This window comes from Scyliorhinus torazame, chromosome 2 (assembly GCF_047496885.1).
Source record: "Scyliorhinus torazame isolate Kashiwa2021f chromosome 2, sScyTor2.1, whole genome shotgun sequence".
Taxonomy (NCBI): domain Eukaryota; kingdom Metazoa; phylum Chordata; class Chondrichthyes; order Carcharhiniformes; family Scyliorhinidae; genus Scyliorhinus; species Scyliorhinus torazame.
In genome coordinates, this window is record NC_092708.1 from 332,196,236 (window position 1) to 332,209,578 (window position 13,343).

Genomic DNA, 13,343 nt, shown 5'->3' on the forward strand with positions numbered 1-13,343 from the left:
TAAATTCCCTCCAATCCTTCTACCAATTACTTCAAATCTCTGTTATTATTAACTTCTCCATGAACAGAAATATGTCCTGCCTATCCATCCAATCAATCATTTGTGACAGTAAAAATCAAGCTTAATTCTTTCCCTATCCTGATTTCACCCATTCTGTGTATTCACCCCAATGTCTAAGAATTAAATATTTTCCAGATATAGTTTGAAGAAATCCTTCCTTACTGTCATCCGCAATTAGGATGGCTCTATTCACCAAGATTTCTAGTACTTCCCAGAGCAGGGCACTGCTACTGTTAGATGGTTCCAGCTGCAGAAGCCCCTGGAGAATTGACAGCAGCTGGGTAGAAGATGGTGAGCTGCTCACCTAGAATTCAACATAAAAAGGTGAAAATGCAGTTAAGTAAAATCATAGCTAGTGAGGCACAGAAGGAGGCCATTTCAAATCCATTCTGCCACCCCAGAAATACCTACTCACAACCTGTTTTCTTGTTCTAATTACAGATTCCACAGGAGATAATCGTTCAGTTTTATTCCACTTTAAAACCTTTCAGAATTTTGAACTCTTTGATTACGGTTCCCCCTTTGCTGCTCCAGCGCGTACAGCCAAAGCATTTTCAAGTTTCCCATCATCAATTATATCCGCTCATCTGAGTAAGTCAACATTTTGTCTTTTCCATCACCCCCAAAGCTGTTCCCAGAATGTACCCAAAGAACGCAATGAATCCTAAAGCTTTGTACAGAGTCATCATTTATATTTAAGACTCCCATCTATAAAATCCAGAATCCCAATCTCTGCTTCCACCCGAAATTCCACTTTGAAGATTATATGTATGGGGAACACTTTTCCATTAGCCGATCAGTATCTGTTCATTCAGGGAAAGGGATGCTCATTGAGACCTAAGGTAGGCCCCAAATCATTCAATTCAGCTCTCTGGAGCAAAATAACAATAGTCTTACTTGCACTTGTATTTCTTATTTGCTAGTTTTTCCTATTTGAATGTTACAGAGAATTGGCTGTCTTAATTACTTTTGCTTTATTGATCAATAACTCCGATATATTTTGTGTCAGCAGTTTCAGCCACAAACTCCAAATATAATACACATATATATAGCCTTAAAGAGAACACGCTTGGAAATGCCATGATTTCAAGGTATACATTCATCCGTTTGTCTTCCCAGGTCAAATTAGTACATTTTTCTTCTCACTTCGGTAGCAATTCAAAGTAATCATTTGAACTCCAAAAAGAGAGAACTCCTTTAAACTCAGGGGCTTCATAATTGTCTAGAAATATGCTTTTGATTTGTAAATATGAGATGCGTGGGTGGGCAAATGTTTCCTAAGAAATGTCATGTTAGGACACCCACTGAACAATCAAGAACTGTAGTGCAATCACTCCAATTCGGCAAAGAGATAATCAACAGTGGATCGCTGTGGATGCCAATTCATAATTCTCAACGTTTGACAAGTTAGAAATGAAATTACACAAGATGGAGTGCCCACCACATCTAGTGGCTCACAACAACATTCTCCAAGGGTCATGGTGTGACGTTCAGAAACCAACAGGATAAGAGCATTTGTAACTAATAGGACTCGGATTCTAACTTATTAGCTATCAAAGTAGTTTCACTTCATGTCAGTTTAATGATTACCTTACACAAACATCCTAAATTTCTTTAATTTAGAATTACAGCGCTTAATTGTGCTAGATTTCAAGTTAAACGGCTAACAGATCAATACCATATATTTTGATAATATTGTGTGACTCCAGGTCGGTTAAACCTCACTGGAAAACAGGATTATTGCACACAATGTAATTGTGCACACTGAAATTGAAGCAATGAAACAGTGACGAATATACAAAGGTAGTTAAAGCAAACCAAGTACTTACTTTATTGAACAATGCTGCAAATACTGCTTGGTGACTATTCATATCAATGCCACCATAGATTCTCATTAATTCATCATCATCACTTTCTTTGGCTTCCTCAAAGGCGATACACTGGACCAATAGATCCTCATCATCTTTTTCCCTTAAGCAATACATAATCGGACAAGTTAAGTTTGTGCAATTGCCTCGCAAGAAACACCACTATAAAGATCAGATACTGCCACTCTGTTGTTTAAAAAGAGTAGTCAAGCAATGCAGCAATCAAATAAACATTTGTTCTTATTTATATTTATCACATAAAAATTACAATCCAAGGTGTGCATGAATTGATGGGCTGGGATAAAATGGAAGCCAAATTCAGGAATCGTGAAACTAAATTTGCCATAACTAGACAATGAATGTGACACACCCATACCTTAATAATGGCAGTAAGTCCAACAGGTGGAGACCTAAAAGCAATAATGGTGTAAAATTATTTGGTATGCAACAAACACAATCCAAGTAAGATTCAATTGGTGCGGTTAGAGCAGTCATGGTGGGGTTTAACACCATTGTTGGTGTGAAGCCACACTAGCCTAAAGGCACAAATAATACACAAAAGAAAACAGTACCATAATAGTTAATTGTTGCTCAAGAAACTAACTTAGCTAAGGTAGGAGTAAGAAGAGGAGGATATGTCTAATATTGATTTTGTAACTTTTGAAGTGAGCAGTTCCTGCTGGGCACATGAAACTGCTCTAATTTAGGGTGTGCATTCTAAGACAAACCAGTCCTGAAACCTCTCAGCTGTCATTGATCTGTGCAAACGTGTATGTTTTTTCTACCATTTAAAGAGACATTTCTCTTGCCACATGCTGCATTTCAAAATGAGCAGTATTGAACTGGCACATTATTTATCCATATATTTGTACAATATGAAGTTTATTTCAAAAGAAAATGAGTTTTGATTTAGCAATTGTGATCAATGAAAATCTATGTCAAATAAGAATGTGTCACTTTAAGGAAAGTTACCATGGAAAAAGTCAGGGCCAAGTCCTAAACTGCTCAGGAAACCAGCCGAGGAATAAGTGCTGTATTTTAGAGTCCAATCCACTAAATATAATAAAGGAAACAAACTCAGGGACAAATTAAAAGTGGCCGCTCCTGAGGGCGCTGTCCAAACAAAACAAAGATCAACGACAACTTGACATGGGGACTTTGTGAATCTGCTGAAATATCTTAAACACACATGGTTAAATCGGTAGAATAAAGTGTATTCATTGTAAAAAGCAGAAGGAGTTATATTTGGTCCTATGGATAAGCAGGTTATGCATTGCCTATCAGTACAGGTTAGCACAATGTCCTGCAGAAGATGATTATAAGTTTTGAGTCACATGCCTTGTAGATATCTCTTTGCCATGGCTAAGTTTCAAAAGGGAAAAAAGATATTAAATAATTTAAATGAAGTGAAAAATAAAATGGTACAGACATAGGATAAAGTTCTTCAACAGTGTTTCATCTGAAATTACTTAAATTCAAAAATTAAAAGCCAGAAACCCCTAAGTTTTAGTATAAGTTTGTGCGACCCATGAATTGATAAACTTTACATGCCTGATTTGACGTTTTCTAGATCCTACCATCCATTTTAAAAGTGGAATTTGTAAAATCTGTGGATTCATTGCAAATTAGCTTTTAAGGTAAATAATAAAATTTACTTATCAGAAAGAGTTCTGATCACGGTACAATTTTTTTTTTTTTCCACAGGACACAAAGAAATCAGTTGAACAACCAAATTTAATTTGTGTCTTCTGTATATTAGTTTTAGTTTTAATTTTTCAAACCTTCATTTAGACCAAGTGGGGTATTTATGAAATTGCTGCAGGAAATTGCCTCACTTATATGATTAATTTAGTCAATGAATTTAGCAGTGAATACTGTTTCCTCTAACACAATTATGGATTCTCCGATACCTCACAGGTGAAATTACTTTTACAGAGCTTGAAATGCTCATTTAAAAAAAACTGAACAGACAATTAAGAAAATCACAAGAGCCAACACAACAGCTACTCCAGAGAAATACATTTTATTGGTTGCTCTCCCCTAATTATGATGCACCTGCTCCACTAATCTATCAACACTTAAACAATTACAGAGCTGGTTGACCAGACCATAGCTGTCGAGTGTGCAATTATTATTAACCCCTCAAACTAACTGAGGGAATCTTGCTTCTAGTGACCTGGTGCTGGTAGTCTCCATGTTTAGATTGGGCTGGATTCTCTGCTGGCAGTGTACCCATGCCGGCGGATTTTCTGTGGGGTGGCCACAATGGGAAATCCCATTTGCGGGTAGTGGGAACAGAGAATCCTGCTGATGGCAAGGGTGGGCCGCCCAGGAAAATGCGGAGAATCCCGCAAAGTCGGTAAGTGACCAGTTTCTTTATCCATAAATACATAGTGTGCTTGGATTGTGGTTTTGGGGGAACATGAAGCACAATGCAAGTTAAACTACAAAAATAAAATGAAGAACAGTGTACCTATGAATTCATTCCGAAGTTGTGTACGGAATGTCAGTTCCTCCGTCCCCAAGATGATGGCATTGATGACTCCCATTAGGGTTGCCAAATATGAAATATTATCTGTGGTCTGAAGTTCATTCATGATCACGCTAAATCGATATTGCTGTCTTTTCACCGTCTATGAAGAAAGAAAGCAGGAAAATCAGATATTATATAAAAATGATGGTTTTGACTAGGAGGGTACATTATGTGAGAAATGGGGACTATTTGCAATGGCAGATAGTATAGGGTCAGGAAGGGAAGTTTGGTCAACGATCTAGTGACCATGGAGTCAAAGGAGCAGGAGATGGGTGACATGGACAAGGCATGAATGGAGATGATGGTTATATTTGTTCTCCATGTGATCCCGGATTAGGGAGCGGTTTTGAGAGAGGACAACAGGACAACAATGTCCAATAGTGTTTGTTGTGGTCTTACCAGATCTGGTGATTGTTAACCATGGTAGGTGTGCACAAGATATGCTCAAGTTTACATCCTTTGGACTTCAAGTCGCACTGGAGGAATGACCAGAAGGGAAAGGGCAGAAATGTTTACAGGCGTCAAAGGTGGAATTGAGGAAAGGGTTGAAGAGATTGCTGATATCAAAAGCAACATGGCAAATGGAAGGCCAAATGATAGCTAGTCACCAAGTTCAATTTTAGGTAGTTTGAGCCACAAATTATTCTGGTGACTGATACAGAAGGACGTGAAATTGGAAGAGGCTAGGACCATTTATTTTTCATTCACAGGATGTGCTGGTGTTGGCAAAGCCATGTATTGCCCATTCCTCAATGTTCCTGAAAAGATGGTGCTGAGCTGCTTTTTTGGTGGCTGAGTGACTGCAGTTAATTGTCAATCACTTTTTTTGTGGGTCTGGAGTTACATATAGGCTAGATCAAGTAAACCTTCCAGTGAACTAGGTGTGTTTTTACAACCATCCACTAGTTAGCTACATGATTACCACGACTGATACAAGTTTTTATTTCCGCTTATTTTATTCCATTAACTGAATTTAAATTCCCCAGCTGCTTGAGGTGGGATTTGAATTCATGTCTCTAGATCATCAATTCAGGCCTTTGGACTACTAGTGACATAACGACGGTGCTACCATATCTGCCTAATGAGGTAAACAAGCAGGTGGTCGCAAATGTCTTTAATAGTAATCTGCACGTTGAGAGTATGTGAAATGGCAGACCAGTTGAAGGTTAGGCGAGGGAAATGCAGAACATCCCTCTGAAGGAAAACATTCGGTGGAATTTAATCCAGGCGACAGCCTCACCTGCTGATGGGGAGCTGGTGAAAGCCCTGCTTTGTCCCTGTTGAGAAAGGCCTGCCATGTTAAGTGCCTTTCAGGAAATGGCTAGCGATAGGCCTTCCCCCGATCAATGAACCCAGGGGTGGAAACTCCACCCCTGAAATGAATGGGGATAGTTGTCAGCAATGCATCCACCAGAGGCACAGGACCAGCAGGGACCCGGGCCACAGGTGAGTGAGGACAGGATAGGGGGTCGCTGGCTGGTGGAGAAGCAGGGGGTTCGGAAGAAAACGCAGGGTCTGGTTAGCTCTCCGTAGCCACACCCTTACTGATGATGGGTCCCACAATCAAGCACCACAATCAGCCATTGAGTGCTTGAAATGGGACCCCGGAAATTCATTATGTATTGAGTTCATTAACATTGCAAAACAAATTAACTTGCTTGAATTTGACCTTTTAAATGATCGTTAAAAATGGAAAAATAGCTGATTCTGGGAATGGTTCATTTACTTTTTTTGTTTGGTGCCTTGTTGACTGTAACACCGTGGAGTTCAATCGGTAAAAATAGATTGGCTGTACAGGATAGTTAATTGTTTTTTAAAAAGTAAGGTACTACTGGTGGCAATCAGAAAAATTTGAGAGACTCTATTCCATGGTATTTTGAGCCAACCCAGCCTTCCACTAGCATTGCACTGCACCATTGTCACAGAATCATCAGCTTTTAACAAAATATATCATATAGAAAATAGAAGCAGGAGGTCATTCAGCTCTTCGAGCCTGCTCCGCCATTCATTATGATCATGGCTGATCCCACCTTTCCCCCCCCCCCCCCCCCCATATCCCTTGATCCCGTTTGCCCCAAGAGCTATATCTAATTCCTTCTTGTAAACGCACAATGTTTTCACAGATTCACCACTCCCCTCTGGGTGAAGACATTTCTCCTCACCTTAGTCCGAAAAGGTTTCCCTCTTCTCCTCAAACTATGACCCCCAGTTCTGGACCATTGGGAATATTCTTTCTGAATCTACCCTGGCCAATCCTGTTGGAATTTTGAGATCCCCTCTCCTATGATAAGTAACAAAGTTTTTGATCCCATGTTTATGCTCTTTCAATGTTTATAACTAAATAATGGGTGCATGTAATGTTTCATTTAGGTAGTGATTGGGGCAGGGAATTGTGACTGTTGCAATTTTGTTGCATCTCTTTGAAGATTCTTGTCTGCTGATAAATGACTGAAATTCTGAACATGTTGCCACTCCTCTCCCAATAAAGTCAAGTGATTTGGTAGGGCCATCAGGGTGTTCTTGCAGGTGACATACTGTTAGAGCAGTGTGTTTCTGGAACAGTAATTTTACAAAAAAAAGAGCTTACCTTGTAATGTTGCAGTGCATCCAAAGCCAGATTGTGACCTTCCAGTGAGTAGATAGAGAGTGCTGCTAACAGCTCAAATACTTGTTTCTTCACTGTGATATTGGCTGTGTCCAAAGCTGTAAATCACAAGTTTGCATTATTGTTCTTTTGGATGTAAGACAAATTCTACTTAAGACGGCAAAATCTTACCTGCTTGTTTTATTTTTACAACCGCTTAAATCCAAATCTCATTTTTTAACCACCGACCTAACCAAATTTGAGCGCTGGTCTGGAATTCGCAATGAGAATAATAATAATATTAATAACCGCTTATTGTCACAAGTAAGCTTCAATTAAGTTACTGTGAAAAGCCCCTAGTCGCCACATTCCGGCGCCTGTTCGGGGAGGCTGGTACAGGAATTGAACCCGCGCTGCTGGTCTTGTTCTGCATTACAAGTCAGCTGTTTAGCCCACTGTGCTAAACCAGCCCCTGGGTGTTGATAATGGGCTATCAACACTCCCAATTATATAATGGAGAAAATTCCAAGGGCAAATCTTGGTGTGTATATACATGTACAATTAAATTTTAAAAGTCCAAAGTTTTCTGTCTGATATCCTGTTGTTATTGTTTTCATGGACTCAGCATTGAAATAGCTCCAATGGTGTGAATTTGCGCTATAGCCGCATGAAAAACGCCTGGAAAGGTTGGGTTGGTGCATTTGGGAGTGAGTTTTTAATGGCACAATAAAGGATAATTCCTGTTCAACAATCTCTCCGGCCCTGAGAAATCGGAGTCTCATTCCTTCAGAACAAAGTTAGTATTGGCAGTTTCTTTTTTTTTTTGTGTCTTTCCTTTTTGTTTCCCACTGTTTTCACCCTGTTTAACATTTCAATTTTATCTTTATTCACTGCTCTCTTATTGCAGATTTGAACTCTGCAGTGTTCTGCGAGGATCCTTAAGTCTCAGTGGGTGAAGAACTTTACTATTGCTTGCTATATTCACACACACCACCGATCCCCTGCAGAGGGCACACAGATGCCCGATTAGGGCAAGTCTCCTCTGCCAAGCCCTCTGTCTGTGAGAGGTTTTTGGCAAGGCGAGTGGCAAGTGTCATTCCTTTACCATTGCGACCAAAATTCAGCTCATTATTCTGCAGTCATGATGCAAAATTTTAAAAATCATTCACTCGTTGGGTAATTTCATGAGTAGCTACCCAATGCCCTTGCCACTTAAATGCCGTTGATTGCATAAAAGGCACAGATAAGGTGAGCATCAGAGTTGTTTAAATACATGCTGCATGTACTCCCATAAATGTTGGTCTGTAGAATGTCAGTGAATTTCTGCTATTACTGCCTTGTGATTGGGGTGTGCTGGACCTGGCTCTGTCGTGCTCTGAACCCGTTTGATTAATTTAGAATTATTGAATTGTAGAAAGGCCACAGCACAGAAGGAGGCCATTTGGTCCATCGGGGCCCATACTAGGGCGATTCAGCTAGTCCCACATTCTTGCCCTTTCCCCAAAGCCCTGCACAGTTATTTTCCCTTCATGTGTTTTTCTTCCCCCTTTGAAAGTCCCGATTAACTGCGTCCATCCCCTTCTCGGGCAATCTACTCAAGATCATGCGTGCATTTGCTGCATAGAAATGAATTTCCTGGTGTTGCCATTGGTTCTTTGCAATCATTTTAAATGTGTGTCCTTTGGTCTCTCAATCCTTCCACCAATGGGAACAGTTTCCTCTCATCCCTCATGATTTTGAACACCTATCAAGTCTCCTTTCAATCTCTTCTTTTGCATTAAATCCTGATAGACACTCAACAGGACCCATCTCTGGTGAAACTAGTTTAACTTGGCCAGATTTAAAACAACTTTTCTCTCTGCCCCTATGGGAAGTAACAGATGCCAAAAAAATGTAGTATGCTTGCCAGTAATTTGATGTATTGGCTACAATTGGGATGTTTACTTGTTTCCAGATGTACTGCATTCCAGTGCTTTTGCTAGAGCCTCAGAATCAAATGCTGATTTGCAGCATGATATTCAGCCAGCACTCTATTGAGCAACAAATTGTTTTTATTTATATTCAATTTCTAAATTCGGTAATAAGAGGCGAATTCAGGCCTATTATGGAGTAAATACTAATTGAATGCAAATCAAGGCTTTGCAGTACTGACCACATGTGTAAATGAAGATTAAAAGCCATCAAATTTCTTATTTTCTGATTGATGCACGATCGATGACCACTAAAGCGAGGTTGTAGTCCAACTGAAGGCTTTAATAAACTAGATGCTTCCCCCAGCAGCTCAGGTACAGAATGAGGGCTGCTGGGGCGACATGGGTTCTTATACCCTGCCGATCAGGGCGGAGCTATTATACACTCTAGCCAATAGCAAGCATACAGGTTCTACCAATGGTACTTTAGCCTCTCGGGTACCGTAATACCTATAATACCACATTCACCCCCTGTTTTTTAAAAAAAGTACGGCGGGGGCCACATTCACCCCCTGTTTAAAAATAAGTCCGGCGGGGGTGGTGGCCAGAACCTACAAAACATAACAACATGGTATAATTAGTTATGGAGGTACCGTAATGCCTCCCTACAGTGTTTAGTAACTATTTACAAGTCTGGTAGCTATGTACATTTGGTGGTTTATATTTACAGATTACAGTTAAAATGAAGCAATCAGTCGATCGGGGGCCCTGGTCGTCCTCTGATCGTCGGTGCCTCGATGGGGACTCCGGTGGAGGCTCGGGCGTCTGTGACTCCGGGAGTGTGGCTTCGATCTCCATGGCAGCTTCGTCACCCCCAGAAGGTGCTGGTGGGGAAAACGGCTGACTTGGGAAGGGAGCGCCTGTGGGGGGTGTCGGTGGGTGGGGGGGCCTAGACAAGGGCGGCGGAAGGACCGATCCTCCTGTAAGGTGATGTGGTGGAGGGGACGGTGGGACTGGTGGCTGGAATGTGCGTGGAGCTCTGGCGGGCGCCAGGTCCCGTAGGGCGACCGTATCTTGTCGGGGTACTGGGGGTTAGCATGGAGCAGATGGACCCTCTCGACCAACGGGTCCGACTTGTGTGCCCGCACGTGTTTTCGGAGCAGAATGGGTCCGGGTGCTGCCAGCCAGGTTGGAAGCGAGGTCCCAGAGGAGGACTTCCTAGGGAAGACAAGGAGATGTTCGTGAGGTGTCTGATTGGTGGTGGTACAAAGTAGTTACCGGATGGAGTGGAGGGCATCCAAGAGGACTTCTTGCCAGCGGGAGACTGGGAGGTTCCTGGACCGTAGGGCCAGTAGGACGGTCTTCCAGACCGTTCCGTTCTCCCCCTCTACCTGTTGGCAGTCCTGACCTCGTCGATGGTGTAGGTTGCGGGTCTTGACGAAATGGAAAAAGCGAGTGACCCCCGGGTGGCAGAGGTCCTCGTGGAGGGCTCGGAGGCGGTCCACTTGTGCGGTGGCACACGTTCCATGGGACAGGGCATCAGGAGGCTCGTCTAGCTTCCCGGGACGATACAAGATCTCGTAGTTGTAGGTGGAGAGTTCGATCCTCCACCGCAAGATCTTGTCGTTTTTTATCTTGCCCCGCTGTGCATTATCGAACATGAAGGTAACCGATCGTTGGTCCGTGAGGAGAGTGAATCTCCTGCCGGCGAGGTAATGCCTCCAATGTCTCACAGCTTCTACTATGGCCTGGGCCTCCTTTTCGACTGAGGAGTGGCGGATTTCGGAAGCATGGAGGGTACGGGAGAAGAAGGCCACGGGTCTGCCCGCTTTTGAGTGTTGCCGCCAGAGCTATGTCTGACGCATCGCTCTCGACCTGGAAGGGGAGAGACTCATCGATGGCGTGCATCGTGGCCTTTGCAATGTCTGCTTTGATGCGGCTGAAGGCCTGGCGGGCCTATCGACAGGGGAAAAACTGTGGATTGGATCAGGGGACAGGCCTTGTCCGCATAGTTAGGGACCCACTGGGCGCAGTAGCTAAAACCCCTAGGCAGCGTTTTAGGGCCTTAGAGCAGTGAGGTAAGGGGGTGCATGCGTTCAGGGTCGGGGCCTATAACTCCATTTCGCGCTACGTAGCCGAGAATGGCGAGACGGTCGGTGCTAAACACGCATTTATCCTTATTGTATGTTAGGTTAAGGATTTTAGCGGTCTGGAGAAATTTTCGGAGGTTGTGTCGTGGTCCTGCTGGTCGTGGCCGCAGATGGTGACATTATCGAGATACGGGAATGTTGCCCGTAAACCGTACCAGTCAACTATTCGGTCCACCTCCTGCGCTGGAAGACCGAGACCCCATTAGTGACACCAAAGGGAACCCTTAAGAAGTGATAGAGCCACCCGTCTGCCTCGAAGGCAGTGTATTTGCGGTCACTAGTGCGGATGGGGAGCTGGTGGTAGGCGGACTTGAGATCCACCGTGGAGAAGATCTTATAATGCGCGATCCTGTTTACCAGGTCGCATAGCGGGGGGGAGGGTACACATCCAGCTGCGTAAACCTGTTGATGGTCTGACTGTAGTCGATGACCATCCTATGCATCTCCCCGGTCTTTGCCACCACTACTTGAGCTCTCCAGGGGCTGTTACTGGCTTCCCCTTCCCTCAGTAGCCTTTGGACCTCTGACCTAATAAAGATCCGGTCCTGGGCACTGTACCGTCTGCTCCTGGTGGCGACGGGTTTGCAATCCGGGGTGAGGTTCGCAAACAGGGAAGGCGGGTCGACCATGAGGGTCGCGAGACCGCAGACCGTAAGGGCCGCCAAATTGGAAGGTCAGACTTTGAAGGTTACACTGGAAGTCTAATCCCAGGAGTGTAGCCGCGCAGAGGTGGGGAAGGACGTAGACGCGGAAATTTTTGAACTCCCTTCCCTGGACTGTGAGGTTTGCTACACTTGAGTGGGAACCGGAGGCAGTGAGATTTTTTGATTGAGGGTGAATGAGGAGGGAACAGCGCCTTACCATGTCTGGGTGTATGAAGCTCTCCGTGCTACCAGAGTCGATTAGGCACGACGTCTCGTGCCCGTTGATAAACGGTCATCGTAGCGGTTGAGTGTTCGAGGTCGAGACTGATCCAGAGTCACTGAGGCCAATCGCAGTAGTTGGGAATTCTGTTCAGGCAGTCTGTGGTCGGCCGAGCTGGGGTCCTGGGGGTTCATCCAAGATGGCGTCTCCCATAGGTCGCACATGGCCGGGGGTGCACAAAACGGTGGCGCCCATCCCTCCAGCGTGGCGTCCGCGGTACAAGATGGCGGCGCCCGGGGTCCGCACGTGGTCCATGGAGATGTTTGTGGTGGCGGTCCAGATTCGCCGCTGGAGACCGCGGCCACCGCTCGGACCTGACATACCCCCATGCAATGGCCCTTTTTGCCGCATCCCTTGCAGGTGGATGCGCGGGCCGGGCAGCGCTGGCGGGGGTGCTTGGCCTGCTCGCAAAAGTAGCAGCGGGGCCCCTCGGGGTTGCTAGGCTGCCTTGCAGCGCAGGCCTGCGGGGGAACGGGGGAAGTCTCTGGGTCGGCCGCTGCGGGGTTCCACGCTGCCCAAGGTGCTGTCGTGCGGTCGGACACGTAGGCGCGGGCATTCCTGGAGGCCACATCCAGGGAGCCTGCAAGGGCCCGTGCCTCCCTGAGACCCTGGGTGTCCTTCTCTAACAGGCACTGGCGGATTTGTGACGAAAGCATACCTGCCACGAAAGTGTCCTGGACTAAGAGTTCCGTGTGTTTGCTCGCCGAAACATGCGGGCAGCCGCAGCTTCTTCCCAGAACCAGGAGTGCGCGGTAGAATTCCTCCAACGATTCCCCAGGGGTTTGCCGTCTTGTTGCAATCAGGTGCCGGGCGTAGACCTGGTATACCGGGCGTGCATCGAAGTCCTCCTCGATGAGGGTGTAAATCTCCAGGCTCATCCTTGAGTGCAGGACGTGCAGTTTCTGCTCTCCCGTGGGTGCGTTTCAGGCCGTCCCGAGATGCCCTTTAAAACACGCCAGCCAGTGCTTAAAGATCGCTGCTGAGTTCGCCGTGTGGGGGCTAAGTTGCAGACACTCTGGCTTGATTCGGAGCTCCATCCTTTCTTCTTAAAAATCTAGCTTATTAAATTGATGCACGATCAATGACCACTAAAGCGAGGTTGTAGTCCAACTGAAGGCTTTAATAAGCTAGATGTTTCCCCCAGCAGCTCAGGTACAGAATGAGGGCTGCTGGGGCAACACGGGTTCTTGCCTAAACCCATCAGGGCGGAGCTATTATACACTCTCGCCTAGCCAATCGCAAGCATACAGGTTCTACCAATGGTACTTTAGCCTCTCCGGTACCGTAATACCTATAATACCACACTTATTAATG

General features: G+C 44.8%; 1 protein-coding gene across 1 annotated transcript in view; it reads right to left on the reverse strand.

The window, feature by feature from the left end:
• inf2 (inverted formin 2) overlaps nucleotides 1–13,343 on the reverse strand; it is a 102,112-nt gene that overhangs the window by 37,653 nt on the left and 51,116 nt on the right. The window contains exons 3-7 of the mRNA XM_072489851.1: nucleotides 7,049–7,164; nucleotides 4,402–4,561; nucleotides 2,305–2,338; nucleotides 1,890–2,031; nucleotides 223–364 (exon numbers count right to left, since the gene is read on the reverse strand). Coding sequence (XP_072345952.1) covers nucleotides 223–364; nucleotides 1,890–2,031; nucleotides 2,305–2,338; nucleotides 4,402–4,561; nucleotides 7,049–7,164 — 594 coding nt within the window. The remainder of the gene's footprint in view (nucleotides 1–222; nucleotides 365–1,889; nucleotides 2,032–2,304; nucleotides 2,339–4,401; nucleotides 4,562–7,048; nucleotides 7,165–13,343) is intronic.